Source organism: Poromitra crassiceps (genome assembly GCF_964638095.1).
Source record: "Poromitra crassiceps genome assembly, chromosome: 28".
In the NCBI taxonomy this organism is placed as follows: domain Eukaryota; kingdom Metazoa; phylum Chordata; class Actinopteri; order Beryciformes; family Melamphaidae; genus Poromitra; species Poromitra crassiceps.
This window is the reverse complement of record NC_139651.1, coordinates 9784665-9800254: the sequence shown is the minus strand read 5'-3', so window position 1 is coordinate 9800254 and position 15590 is coordinate 9784665. Positions and strand designations below refer to the sequence as shown.

General features: G+C 47.2%; 1 protein-coding gene across 3 annotated transcripts in view; it reads left to right on the top strand.

Moving 5' to 3' along the window:
- Positions 1-15590, top strand: part of kctd15b (potassium channel tetramerization domain containing 15b) — a gene marked incomplete at its 5' end in the record, with an annotated part of 43799 nt that overhangs the window by 9766 nt on the left and 18443 nt on the right. For all 3 annotated transcript variants that reach the window (XM_083662060.1, XM_083662059.1, XM_083662058.1), the window contains 2 exons: positions 5391-5535; positions 12665-12970. In XM_083662060.1, coding sequence (XP_083518186.1) covers positions 5391-5535; positions 12665-12970 — 451 coding nt within the window. The remainder of the gene's footprint in view (positions 1-5390; positions 5536-12664; positions 12971-15590) is intronic.

Here is a 15590-nt window from a genome sequence, read left to right as displayed (position 1 = left end):
GCATGCTAACGCTACGCCGACACATCGGGGTCAGAAGACACCTGATACGTGCGTTAAATAGCAGCTCAAAGCAACAGCGTCGTAATGAAAATTCAGTCAAATTAGTCTCTGGATGAGACTGAAGCAGCCATGCTGTTTGGTTCATTGACATTCTCATCGCGTCTCTCGTCGTACTGTATATCTTAATATAATCGAGTGTGCCAATGCCAGTGCTGAGGTGGTGTATGTGCTCAGGTGGTGTATGTGCTCAGGTGGTGTATGTGCTCAGGTGGTGTATGTGTGTCTGTGATTGTCTTTGCCGTTACGACTTTTGTCAGTCGACCTACAACTGTAGAAGCTGCCACCGTGATCAAAGCCCTGATTACTTCGGAATGACGACGATAAGAAGTAACGCCGCCCGTGTCCCCCGCCAAGAGCGAGCTGCGCTTCCTGACAAACAGGACGCAAATGTGCAGCGAAAGACGTTAAAGAGGTTACGTTCAAGTAACAGATTGGTTTGGTACCCGTAAGTCATTAGTATGATGACATATATTTATACAGCAGCACAGGCGTTCCTGGTTTCTCTGCTCAGGGAGATAGATGCAAATCGAGTCGAGTTGTGATCCAAAATGGGATGGGGGAGGTTCAGTCACACCTACTCTCACGAAATGATTGGTGACACAATGAAAACAAAGAATGGTACTTTACAGTTACCATATAGTACTTTTAAGTTAAGTTCCTGGTTAACAAAATGGCAACTTTTTTCTTTCTTTATTTTTTTAACAAAGGGCATCCTCCATATTTGAGCCATACTGAATTATGAACTTCAGAAAATAATTTAATTTTTCACAATTAATATTTAGCATTTCATAAATGAACAATTGAAAATAGATCATGTACAGTGCGCGGCACTAGATGTTTTTTGTGTGTGTTTTTTTGGGACCAGTGAGAGAGAGAGAGAGAACTGAGTGCGGGGGAGAGGCAGGAAAACCACACCAGCGATGGGAGAAATGAATATCTGTCCAAGTGTATCTGGAGGCACGGTGCCAACATGGTGTGATGAACGCTTAAAGATAACAGCAATTTCCACTCTTTGTCTTGATGAGCGCCCGTAGCCAACTTCAGCTACAGCAGCAACTCCTTCATCTGCCCGTAGCCAACTTCAGCTACAGCAGCAACTCCTTCATCTGCCCGTAGCCAACTTCAGCTACAGCAGCAACTCCTTCATCTGCCCGTAGCCAACTTCAGCTACAGCAGCAACTCCTTCATCTGCCCGTAGCCAACTTCAGCTACAGCAGCAACTCCTTCATCTGCCTGTAGCCAACTTCAGCTACAGCAACTCCTTCATCTGCCTGTAGCCAACTTCAGCTACAGCAACTCCTTCATCTGCCTGTAGCCAACTTCAGCTACAGCAACTCCTTCATCTGCCTGTAGCCAACTTCAGCTACAGCAACTCCTTCATCTGCCCGTAGCCAACTTCAGCTACAGCAGCAACTCTTTCATCTGCCCGTAGCCAACTTCAGCTACAGCAGCAACTCCTTCATCTGCCCGTAGCCAACTTCAGCTACAGCAGCAACTCCTTCATCTGCCCGTAGCCAACTTCAGCTACAGCAGCAACTCCTTCATCTGCCCGTAGCCAACTTCAGCTACAGCAGCAACTCCTTCATCTGCCCGTAGCCAACTTCAGCTACAGCAGCAACTCCTTCATCTGCCTGTAGCCAACTTCAGCTACAGCAGCAACTCCTTCATCTGCCCGTAGCCAACTTCAGCTACAGCAGCAACTCCTTCATCTGCCCGTAGCCAACTTCAGCTACAGCAGCAACTCCTTCATCTGCCTGTAGCCAACTTCAGCTACAGCAGCAACTCCTTCATCTGCCTGTAGCCAACTTCAGCTACAGCAGCAACTCCTTCATCTGCCTGTAGCCAACTTCAGCTACAGCAGCAACTCCTTCATCTGCCTGTAGCCAACTTCAGCTACAGCAACTCCTTCATCTGCCTGTAGCCAACTTCAGCTACAGCAGCAACTCCTTCATCTGCCCGTAGCCAACTTCAGTTACAGCAGCAACTCCTTCATCTGCCCGTAGCCAACTTCAGCTACAGCAACTCCTTCATCTGCCTGTAGCCAACTTCAGCTACAGCAGCAACTCCTTCATCTGCCTGTAGCCAACTTCAGCTACAGCAACTTCTTCATCTGCCCGTAGCCAACTTCAGCTACAGCAACTCCTTCATCTGCCTGTAGCCAACTTCAGCTACAGCAGCAACTCTTTCATCTGCCTGTAGCCAACTTCAGCTACAGCAGCAACTCCTTCATCTGCCCGTAGCCAACTTCAACTAAAGCAGCAACTCCTTCATCTGCCCGTAGCCAACTTCAGCTACAGCAGCAACTCCTTCATCTGCCCGTAGCCAACTTCAGCTACAGCAGCAACTCCTTCATCTGCCCGTAGCCAACTTCAGCTACAGCAACTCCTTCATCTGCCTGTAGCCAACTTCAGCTACAGCAACTCCTTCATCTGCCTTTAGCCAACTTCAGCTACAGCAACTCCTTCATCTGCCTGTAGCCATCTTCAGCTACAGCAACTCCTTCATCTGCCTGTAGCCAACTTCAGCTACAGCAACTCCTTCATCTGCCCGTAGCCAACTTCAGCTACAGCAACTCCTTCATCTGCCTGTAGCCAACTTCAGCTACAGCAACTCCTTCATCTGCCTGTAGCCAACTTCAGCTACAGCAACTCCTTCATCTGCCTGTAGCCAACTTCAGCTACAGCAACTCCTTCATCTGCCTGTAGCCAACTTCAGCTACAGCAACTCCTTCATCTGCCTGTAGCCAACTTCAGCTACAGCACCTCCTTCATCTGCCTGTAGCCAACTTCAGCTACAGCAACTCCTTCATCTGCCTGTAGCCAACTTCAGCTACAGCACCTCCTTCATCTGCCTGTAGCCAACTTCAGCTACAGCACCTCCTTCATCTGCCTGTAGCCAACTTCAGCTACAGCAACTCCTTCATCTGCCTGTAGCCAACTTCAGCTACAGCAACTCCTTCATCTGCCTGTAGCCAACTTCAGCTACAGCAACTCCTTCATCTGCGGCACGCCGTCGGAAGGGGTTAACCACGGGGCACGGGGCAGCAACAGTTGCCTCATGCCAGAGCCTCATCAATAGTTGGTAGACGCTTAAAATGCGATGTAATTAGTTTTTAAAATTCTAATTGGAAAACGAATTACTGTAAATTTGTGTAAATTTGTTTTTTGGTGTAATTATTTTCTTTTAAGTTATTCTTCAGTCTCCCCTTTGCCTGGACAGTTAATGTGCATGTAATTCAGCATGACATGAAACACACTATAGGAGAGCAGCAAAAAGCCAATGGGGGTTTCTCCCACACAAAATGTAAACATAGTCTGCGACTGACTCGTAGTGACTACATTTCATACCATGATATTTACTTTTTCCCCCTGAAATCGATCACTGACACCAAGTATACATCTCAAAAGGCCACCATATTTATTTTTGGAGGTGTCACTTCCATGAAGGTGGTCACTGGTCTGACCTCTCCACAGCATGTCTGGGTGGCAATTGACCTGCTACCAGCACACAACAGGGCCTTACATACAAGACATGCTATGGACAGGAGACTTTACATGTCACTCCACATACATGTGGCACATGTACACACATGTAACACATGTACCATATGGTAATAATAATAAGAATGGTGTTCGTGAACTCATGTCTCTACAGACACGAGGGATTCTGACAGCGCTGACACACATCACATGGCACGGGGACTATAGGATTTCCTCCACAGCGCAATGGACAGTAGAGTAAACACATGCATACAGTTATGACTGTAAATCATATCAATATTCACCTTATGTTCAGACCTTACAGTGGGCCAAATTCTTCCGGGTCCTATTAACATTTCCGGCGGTCACGGCGCTAAATATGAAAGAACGTCATGAAGAAGAGAGTTGTTTTTGTAGCGGACAGCGCAGGGTGTAAAACAAAGAACGTAGCCTACTACTTTGAGCTCGGTACACAGCAAGCAAGCGGAGTATCCACTGTTAGCCAGGTCAGATAACGTTATCGTCGACAATGACGAGCACTTTCTTGTAAAACATACCTGGACTCCAACAAAGAAAGTTTCAGAAGGTTTTCTGTCCTCCGAGCGCAGCTCGAGCCACTTACGTCTATAAGACCTGCAGACGTTAACGTAATTCCCTGGAATGCGAGAATTAACGACATTGCCGTTTGCTTTTATTTGGTATGTTACATACAATTGGCTAAATTATTAGTTAATTCAGAGTTAGATGATATTGGAGCAGCCAGCCATTTTTTTTTTTCTTCTTTTTTTTGCCGGAAGTCGTCGAACGACCACACAACCAGGTCAAATGGGCGTGGCTACATAAGGTGAATAGACACTCAGTATTGAATATGTGCATTCAATATATATATAGCATCATTGGATGCAGCAGTGGATTGCCCTTGTACAGAGATGTCCACATTCATAACACTCTCACATAGGGCTGTGCAATAAAATCGATACGGCAATATATCGCAATACTTTTTTCCGCAATACTGTATCGATATTTAAAAAAAATATCGTGATATATCGCCATGTCGATTTTCTTTGCACAGCCGTGTATTCAGTGACACAATAAGAATACTTTTGATTTCAGTGCGTTCAGTAACACACTCAACACTCAGTAGTTTTGACTCAATTTGTCCACTAAGTTTTCAATATAAAGTGATGTACATATTATTACACTTACCTGGGTGGTACACAGTGTGTTGTATTTTTAGCTCTATTTAAAAAATTTCAGTAAATGATGTCGAGTATTGCAAATATATCGCAATATGTATTGTATCGCAATGTATCGACCCCATGTATCGCGATACGTATCGTATCGTGAGGTCCTTGCCAATACCCAGCCCTACTCTCACACTGTAACAACAAGTCAAATATTTTTTCGCCCAGCTGTCCTCTTAGCATTCTTCACGTCGTCTTCCACGGGTTTCATACGTTTCATTTGGCCCCTCTGACAGATGGAATAATAGAGCTGTAAAACATTAATTTGTGTAAGTACAAGCGGCGCGAGTGTGTGTGTGTGTGTGTGTGTGTGTGTGTGTGTGTGTTGTTGTAATCTCTCCGCAGAAGGGGGCACTTCAAACAAGTTCTGGAACGGAGGAAGTGTTGCCTTAAGCCCCTTGTTTCAACCTGGGCTGCTAAATGCTAATGCATTTCAAGCTTACCGCTAATAAAATTGAAAAATAAATGGAGGGGTAATTGTTTCATGCATTTTCGAAGGCAGCCGGCTCATTCTATTATGTGCGTGTCTGCGTTTGTGTGTGTGTGTGTGTACGTGTGTGTACGTCTGTGTGTGTGTGTACGTCTGTGTGTGTGTTTCAATTTCCAGAATCAGTCGTCTGTTCAACGGCACGGAGCCCATCGTGTTGGACAGCTTGAAGCAGCACTACTTCATAGATCGGGACGGCGAGATCTTCCGCTACATCCTCAGTTTCCTCAGGTCCAGCAGACTGCTCCTTCCAGATGACTTCAAGGTAACGGACCGTATTGTGTGTTGTCTTCTTTGCCTTGTTGTTGTTGTTGTTGTTGCTTTCAGCCCTGCAACAGTTTGAAGAAAAGAAAATCCAAAAACGCTGGAGTACCGAAGACGTGCGATGCTCAACGCTCGCTGTGGAGTTACTCGCGATATACCGGGGATCTAAGAAAAGCCTATTTACTCTGTCACTCTGGAGGATCAGCCGAGTCCCCCGAATTGTAAGATGTAAACACGTCGCCATCGAGACTTAGGTTTGTATTTGGATGTTTACCTGGCTCTCTCAGGGGAGGTTGAGTGTTCTTCAGTGCTACCAGGACCCAACAACAACACAACCACGGAGACACCAGAGCTGCTCTCGCAAAAGGCCAATCTAGACTCGCCTTCGTCCCGTTCAAGCACATCAATCACCTGTCGCATAAGCAGTCATCAGGACGTGGGGGGGGCGGAGTCAGGTTAGGGGGGGTGTTGTTGCATTATGGGCGAGAATCAGTTTGACGCGTGCGGGCGGAGAGGTGAATAGCCCCGGCTAACTGGAGCATGGCCCGGGCGATGTGTGCCAAAAGGCCCAGAGCTGTTGTTTTTCACTCCGAGTGCGTTTCTATACAGGTGAGCCCAGGTGAAACAGCCCTGTGCTCTGATGACTGGCTCCCACGCAGAACCCAAAACCACAGTCTCACCGACACTCGGGGCCTAGCTGGGAGAGCTGTGTAGCATGTTAGCAGCACAGTTATACAGTGCAGACAAGTAGTGTGGTGTTTAGTCTCCCTTTTGTTTAATCTGCTTTTACACACATTTTCTATCCATGTAGATCTCTGTGCATACAGTACCTACAGTACCCACACACACGTCTGGTTTGCTCTGTCTGGGGCCATTGCACCTGCTTTGGCTCACATCAGAACGTTGTGGCTGCACACACCTGGCTCCTGTTTCCGAGCAGGCATGAAGAAAGAACTCCGCTGCAAGTGAACTGCACATATATTAGATCCATTATGGTTATTATTTTTAAAATGACCCAGTACCACATGGTCCATGGCAACACAACAAACGGTGTCGGGCGAGGGATCAAATGATGCTTTTTCCATGCTTGAAGAGAAGCATGAGAAAGCAATGAGTAACAGCCTGGCGGGGGGGTGAACAGGGGGGGGGGGACAGACACACACACATAGATTCCCATTCAAACCATGTATGTTTAGATTGCCGGTGAAGCGAATGTAACTGTGTTTTGTCATTTTGATATCATGTCATCATGACCTTAGCTGTTTGGACTTGTACATACATCTGTATTTGTCCAGTCTCCACAGTCAGGGAGGCTGTCAATGGTAAGAATGAACATTCTCTTAATGCTAGCAGACTGATAGCATCACTAGCAGGTTAGCCCCACACCAAGTATCCCTGTGGCCATTGCGTAGCTCTAACAAAAAGATGACAAAGATCCTGTGAAGATCGAAACGTTGCAAATAAAAAAACCACTGATGGAGCCTCAGTGTGCGGACTTTATCTTTTTGTTATAGTTACCTTTTGTCCAGCACCTGTACGTTTTTTGGATGTGCGCATATTTGTCTTTTTCATTGTGTAGCTCTGCCGCAAGTATTATATATTCTGCCTGCAACTCTGTCCTCCCTGTTCAAGGTTCTTATGCAGAGATATTATTTCCTGGGTGTATTTCCACTGTTTCGCTTCTGTGTTTTTCTACCTTCACTTTGCCGCGCGACCTTTCCTGTGGGCTGAGGGCGTGTTCGTCATTCTCTACGAGGGGAACGAGGCAAGGCCAAGCGCCCCGGGGGCAAAACTCTGCAGGCTTTTAGAGCTAGTTTCTGAACGCGAGCCAGACCGCAAACAACACGAGCATGACATGAAAGGCCCTGCATTTTTTGGCAAATGATGCCCCGAGTCAGTAGCGATTAGTTTTGTTTCTGGAAGTCCCCCCCCACCCGCCTGGTCCGCCCGCCCTCTCTGTGAAGTCTCGACAGTCCAATCAGGCAGCAGAGCAGAATGCATCGGACCTCATTGTTTCAACCTCATTACGTTTCCTACCTCTCTTCGCATATAAAGCCTTTGTTGATCTGCATACCTTTCAATTTGCCTGAAGTTGGGTGGGGGGGGGGGGAATGCAAATAGTGCCAGGGCGGAATCGAGCATGTCCTTATCTGAACACAATCAGGCTTGCCGTCGCCCGAGGGCACCGGGTCTGTTCTGCTGCTGGCAGCAACGGCGCTGTGTGCTTTGCTAAATCAATGTGAAAGTCTGAGCGGAATAGCAAAAAGGAAAGAAAAATCTCTCCTCCGCCTGTGGAGCAAAAATATTCACTATTGTTATTATTAATATCCTCCCCTCTCGTCTCTCATTATTCAAACGACAATTAATCACGAGTCTGTAAGCAATGCTCGCTCGCTCGCTCACATGTGGGGCTCGGTTGTGAAGCGTTAAGAGTTAGTGCTTTTCTGTGTTGCTTTTTGATTCGTGGCTTCAGTGCTGCGCTTTAAATCAAGCGGGCTAACTAAGAAGAATGGGAAGGAAGCTAATGGTTCTTTGTGGCAGAAATCCGCTATTGTATTCTTGGACCGCATTATCAAATGAGAGTCGGCTGGATTTCTTTTTCCTTCGGTGCTTTGTTGAATCAACAACCTGTGAACCCCCCTCCCCACTCGTGATGATTTATTTGACTGTTTTCACTCCAAAACACAGGTCTTTATCAGTCTTCCTGTCTGTCTCCATGTCTCTCTCTGTCTCTCTGTCTCTCCCTCCCTCCCTCTGTCCTTCCCTGAGACGTTGCCTTGCCAGTGGGCGGTCAGGGCGGGTCATTATTTTGACGCTCAAACGGGGGCTGTCTGTCTGGACACCGGATTGGGGGACGAATCGTCTCGTCGAGCTGCTAGCAGCGGGGCAGGACGGGGCGCGGCCTGCCTCCCGCACGTCCTCCTCACCTACCGCGTCTCGCTACGGGTTTTGTCAGCCGCGGCGAGAAGGCAGTGTGGCGGCCCAACGGTTAGAGAAGCGAGCTGGAAAGGTCGTCGGTTCAATCCCCGGGACCCGGCAGGATCAATCTGGGTGGTGGAAAGTGAAAAGGCAGCGCTTGCCCCCTCCCTCATTACCACCACTGAGGTGCCCTTGAGCAAGGCCCTTAAACCCCAACCGCTCCAGTGGAGCTGCTCAGTGGCCAGCAGGTCAGACTGTGGTTGTACTGATCAGCTTGCAGGTGTGAATGTGAACAGGGCGCTCCTGAAAAAGAGAGCATTGCTCTCAGTGAGACTCCCCCTGTATAAATAAGGGGGGGGGGGGAGACGCCCGAAGGGGAGCATCTTGGTACGAGTTTTGTCAGAAGGCCAGGAGAGAGAGAGGCGAAAAAATAATCTACTCGCCCTTTCACATTCCGAAACTTTCAATATTAAAACATCATCTTAAGATGGGTTGCGTCACCGCTCAGCCAGATGGGGTTGGATTTGGATGCGATTCACACTCCCCAGATGAAGGCAGAGTTCCTCAAGGGTTAAACCAGCGAGGGGCTTTTCATGACGAAAGAGTCTGACAGAAACAGCACGGTTAATGAAGATACTGTCGGCTGCTATGTTCCCTCTGTGTCCAGCAGTGGTCCAGATGAAGATACTGTCTGCTGCTATGTTCCCTCTGTGTCCAGCAGTGGTCCAGATGAAGATACTGTCTGCTGTCATGTTCCCTCTGTGTCCAGCAGTGGTCCAGATGAAGATACTGTCTGCTGTCATGTTCCCTCTGTGTCCAGCAGTGGTCCAGATGAGAAGATACTGTCTGCTGCTATGTTCCCTCTGTGTCCAGCAGTGGTCCACATGAAGATACTGTCTGCTGCTATGTTCCCTCTGTGTCCAGCAGTGGTCCAGAGGAAGATACTGTCTGCTGTCATGTTCCCTCTGTGTCCAGCAGTGGTCCAGAGGAAGATACTGTCTGCTGTCATGTTCCCTCTGTGTCCAGCAGTGGTCCAGATGAAGATACTGTCTGCTGTCATGTTCCCTCTGTGTCCAGCAGTGGTCCAGATGAAGATACTGTCTGCTGTCATGTTCCCTCTGTGTCCAGCAGTGGTCCAGATGAAGATACTGTCTGCTGCTATGTTCCCTCTGTGTCCAGCAGTGGTCCAGATGAAGATGCTGTCTGCTGTCATGTTCCCTCTGTGTCCAGCAGTGGTCCACATGAAGATACTGTCTGCTGCTATGTTCCCTCTGTGTCCAGCAGTGGTCCAGATGAAGATACTGTCTGCTGTCATGTTCCCTCTGTGTCCAGCAGTGGTCCAGAGGAGAAGATACTGTCTGCTGTCATGTTCCCTCTGTGTCCAGCAGTGGTCCAGAGGAGAAGATACTGTCTGCTGTCATGTTCCCTCTGTGTCCAGCAGTGGTCCAGATGAAGATACTGTCTGCTGCTATGTTCCCTCTGTGTCCAGCAGTGGTCCAGATGAAGATACTGTCTGCTGTCATGTTCCCTCTGTGTCCAGCAGTGGTCCAGAGGAGAAGATACTGTCTGCTGTCATGTTCCCTCTGTGTCCAGCAGTGGTCCAGATGAAGATACTGTCTGCTGCTATGTTCCCTCTGTGTCCAGCAGTGGTCCAGATGAAGATACTGTCTGCTGCTATGTTCCCTCTGTGTCCAGCAGTGGTCCAGACGAGGGAAAGGGGGGAAAAACTTGTTTTAGATCAGGGCAGCACCCACAGCTAATGATGATGCAGCCTATCTGAAACAGACTCTGTCTCCGCGCCGCGTTATCTCACTTTGCTCCTGCATTTACTGTGAGCTTTCCACTGCACCAAGACGAGCAACTTCTCTCCTTACCCGTTATACAGTATTATACTGTAGAATGGCTACTGTATATATACTGTATAGAGAGCCAAAGTGAAACGTCACTTCCTGCTTTCTCCCTGTACCAGTGCTGCGAAAAATATGAATGGCGGTGGACGGAGAATAAGGTTACTTTTTTGATCCCGTTTGAATTGTGCCACGGGGTGCCAACGCTAATTTTGTCAATTCAAAACGTAACTTTGCATGTCAAGAAAGTCGCAGTTTGTCGCCAAACTGTTGCACTAGAAGTTTTAAATCAGAAAGACTACATATGCCTAAGTGACGTCACTTCCTCTACCGGCAAAGCTGAAGACCGGCGACATGCCACGAGCTTCCACGAGCTATGTAGTTTTTATAGGAAACTAACCCCTAAGGTTTCAGTTTGACGACAAACTGCGACTTTCTTGACATGCAAAGTTATGTTTTAAATTGACAAAATTAGCGTTCAAAAAAGTAACCTTATTCTCCGTCCACCGCCATTCATATTTTCCCAGCGCTGGTACAGGGAGAAAGCAGGAAATGACGTTTCACTTTGGCTCTCTATATATGTTATCAAAGGCATGATCAGCGCCTTCTTTAATGGGCTGATAAGCACTGTGGGTATAGCAACACATCAATGTGAAAGGTACAATTTGGTTTTGTGGAGGAAGTGCATCAAGGGAAATTGAATTATCAAACTGATAACTGTCTGTCATCTGGTCTGCCAGTAAAACCAACTGTAGCTAAGAGCTGAGGAACCCAAACGTCATCTTAAGAATCAACTACGAATGGCCGTCGTGAGAGCGCCGCCAAAACTACAGACGAATGAAGCTGTCATTCTTTGTCACTTGCGAAAACACTAATCCGAACACAGATTTATTAATTATTTGTTTTGCAGAAAGATTTGCCGCATTTAGGTGACATTTTTACCTAATTAAATCTTGTTCTAATAGGAGCTCGACATCGGGGCCACAAGCCGAATTAACATAAAATTGCCTCCACGTAAAGGAATACATTAAAATCCTTCTTGGCTACAGCTGATTGTCCTCATGTTCACTTGCACATATCTTTTTGAGCTGTCTGCTTCCAAACAGCAGACCTCGTCCTCCTCCTCCTCCACACTCTCTTCCACGCTAGTGTTGAAGGATGGTGCCATCTGGTCTTGTGGGAAATTAGAGGCAAGGAGCGCGGGGGCAAATGGCCCCCAGCAAGCCCTGCCCAGGAGGGAGAGGAGAGGCAGGCAATCTGCTGCAGACTGTCTGCACACAGGAATGCAACCATCCCCACTCCACTGGAGCCCTGCTGACGGCCTCGGCTCGCTCAAAACACGCTAAAGGCTAGCGCCGCTCTGCCAACAGCCATTGTGGAGGAGGAGGGCTGCAGCAGCAGCAGCAGCAGCAGCAGCACAGCACTGACTACAGGAGGCTTAGCTTTAATGAGACTGTGGTCCTTCTTCGTACGAGTCGCAGATCTGTCTTTATTGTTGTGGTTCTCTCCATAAAGATGTTATGGACATCTTCACAATGACGAAAGGTCAACACATTTGTGATAGGGCTGTGAATCTTCACTGGCCTCACGATTCGATTCATCTGTCAACGATTCGATTCGATTCCACGATGCATCTCGATACAGCTCAAAGTATTGCAGCTCCAAGTATCAGATCCTCAATTTTCTATATTTTTACTGCACATGGCTACTTTTTCATCAGTTAATACAAGCAGTCAGATAAATATCAAGTCCCTTTTTTACTTAGAAAGTGCTTTAAAATCTGACTGTCAACAGAAATGAAATGTAAACAAACGATTCAACGATTCATCTGTCAACGATTCGATTCACACGTCCGCATCGCGATGCATCGATTATACGATTCATTTTTACACCCCTAATTTGTGACAGGGACTGGTGTTTTGTGTCACAAGTAGACCAAGGTCATTTTTTCAGTTTTGACAGATGATGAAAGTGCAGATTGTAAGCTTTCAAATGATGTGTCATGTCAGACATTGAGATCTGATAATAGCTGAAGATGATGGGTTTTATTTGAATGTTCCTACTCCTAAAAGCAACATTCAGAGAAAATCGCCCTGAACATTGGTGAACAAGCTTGGTTCGCTGACAAAATTATAAGCATGGGTTCAGTGTCTTGCTCAAGGACGCTTCGACAGTGGCTGTTGTGGGGACTTGAGCCTGGCAACCAGTATACTCACCGCTCTCATGTTTATGTTTGAATCAGAATTCAATAGTCATCTTGTGCAATAAATGTGTAGGTCTCTTTTGTCAGGGTGACCTTAAGATATAATGAACATGCATTTGCAAACTCACCGTTCTGATCCCCGTGTCGTCCCGCCTGCACAGGACTTCCAGCTGCTGTACGAGGAGGCGCGCTACTACCAGCTGGCGCCCATGACCAAGGAGCTGGAGCGGTGGAAGCAGGAGCGCGACCAGCGAAGGTTGGGCCAGCCCTGCGACTGCCTGGTGGTGCGCGTCACGCCCGACCTGGGCGAGAGGATCGCCCTCAGCGGCGAGAAGGTCCTCATCGAGGAGATCTTCCCCGAGACCGGAGACGTCATGTGCAACTCGGTGAACGCCGGCTGGAACCAGGACCCCACGCACGTCATCCGCTTCCCCCTCAACGGCTACTGCAGGCTCAACTCCGTCCAGGTAAGGCTCTGGAAAACCCCTTCCTGTCCGTTAGTAATGCAGAGCTGGTAACTTCCTGTCTGGTGCAGTACTGCAGAGCTGGTAACTTCCTGTTTGGTGCAGTACTGCAGAGCTGGTAACTTCCTGTCTGTTGCAGGAAGCGCGCGTAGCACACAAGATGCCTAGTGACTAAAAGGGAGTGGGCTCTGATTTTTGCCCCAGAAGTGATGTCACTTGAGCAATTGGGCATTGTGACGTGATGTCACAATGCCAATCCTATGACATCATCAGTGATGTCATAAGAGCAAAGGTGATGTCATCAGTGATGTGATCATGCGAAGTTGTGACATCATCAGTGATGTCGTAAGATCAGGTGTGCCCGCCCAGCGGTGGAGCTGCAGGGTGGGCGAGGCCACGCAGCAGCCAGGCGAGGCTAGGAATGGAGATGCCTAGTACATTGCTGTACAAGTACACTGCTGCTATCTTACAGTCTGCAGCTTATAATGCCACACACTGCACCTGGCTGTTACCTAATAATTATTATTAGATTTTTCAAAATGGACAGGTTTCAGTCTGATTTTGGAATGAAACCATGATGCATTTGTCTCTGCATTGTGGTTTTGCAGCGATTTATCGAGTTGGATGTTGTTGGTATTGTTGTAGGTGTTGTATAGCATCAGTCCCATCTGTGAGGTTACTTTCTTACAGTAGAAGTACAGTTAATTGTGTAAAAAAAAAAAAACGTAAAATTTGAAGTAGCCTACTGATTCAACTCAACCTGCTTCAACCCAGTGGCTCAGTGAGTTGGCTTGCGGTTTAGCAGTTTGTGGGTTTGAGCCTCAGTCACTTTTGAGGTCGTGGGTTCAAGCCTCAGTCACTTTTGAGGTCATGGGTTCGAGCCTCAGTCAGTTTTGAGGTCATGGGTTCAAGCCTCAGTCACTTTTGAGGTCGTGGGTTCGAGCCTCAGTCAGTTTTGAATGGTTACAGCCAGAGGAAAGAGACAAAAGCGCCCAGAGAATAGCTGTGAGTGTGAATGGGAGCTGGTGGTGTGAAGGAATAGACGACCACATGGAGAAGTGGGAGCCAGAGTTTGACAGGTTTGATTCCGTCTCCCCTGGAGCCAGGGTGGGACCTGGTCTATTGTATTATATGTTTAGTAATGGTGTATATTATGTTAATGTAATGTACATTTATATTATATAGCGCTTCACTGTTTCACTGTTGCTTTTGACCGTGCTCAAAGATACTTTACAAACACAGCATGAAACAACTTTAAAATAAGATCAAATAGATAAAAAATAGACAAATAGAAATAGAATAGAAAATAGAAAAAAAGATTATACGTCAAAAGCAACACTGAAAAGGTGGATTTTGAAGGCTTTTTTTTGGAAAGATGACAATATAAGTATGAAAGACAATGAGTTTTGGCATTTCAGTGTCAGATGTGACTGGGGAGGGCATTCCAGAGGGAGGGGGCGGCTGCAGCAAGGCCCTGTCAGAGGCCCCCCTGTCACAGCTTTGGTAAAGAGATACCTGTGATGCTTCCCAAAAAGGCCAGGCCACCCGAGTACAAAATAACAATAAATGCTCACCATTCTAAATCTCCATGTCACTGTCTGGCTGAATATGATCATAACATTTATATGCACTTTGAGAAGCATCACAGAGATCTCTTTTCTAAAGCTGTGATGAGGGGGGGGGCTCTGACAGCCATATGCATGATCTGCTTTGGCCAAGTAACAGTTGTGCCTGGACCAACATATTCCTAGTATGGGCCAGGAAAACCCCGCCCCCGAACTCATTTGATTGGTCGCCGCAATTACTTCTTCCTGAAAACGTGCAGCAAGTAAACAGAAATTGGTTAAGATTATGGTTATGGACGGTGCAGCTTAATGAATAAGGTGCAAGCCTTGCAATCTGATGAATGGGGTTCAACTCCCGGTCAAACCACACATCAGGTTTAGGCAAGTACAACAATGTGGTTAGGGTTAGGGTTTGGGTCTGGTCGTGGTTAGATAAGAAAACCCTAATCTTAACCACATCTTTTTTACTTGTCGCACATTTTCAGGAAGAAGCAATTGTGGCGACCAATCAAATGAGTTCGGGGGCGGGGTTTTCCCAGCCCATACTAGGAAGAAATGTTGGTCCAGGAACAACTGTTACTTGGTGAAATCAGTTTGTGTGCCTTGCTGCACCCGCCCCTCCCTCTGGAATGCCCTCCCCAGTCACATCTGACAGGCCAAAACTCATTGTCTTTCATACTCATGTCGTCTTTCCCCCCCAAAAATCCATCAAAACGCATCTTTGCTCAAATTGCCAACAACAACAGAGGAGAGAAACACAGCAGAAGTGGCAGTGCCATGGCTCCAACCCTCAACCTCAACACAAAGTGACACCCTTGTATGCTCAGACGTCAAATATGGTCTGACAGAGAATTGTGGAAATTTGAGTCTGGAAAAGTATGGAATTTTGAAATGGAAAATGTATAGGAACTCTGTGTGAAGTTAGCCGCAGACCACAGACTCCACCTTGAAGCTTCGCTGTAAAGTCAGTCAGGATGATTTGTGGCCCTGTAGCCTGTCTGCATGTCGCCACCTCGGAGACGAGAGTGCCTTGTCATTATTAGATTAGCTTGTTATTG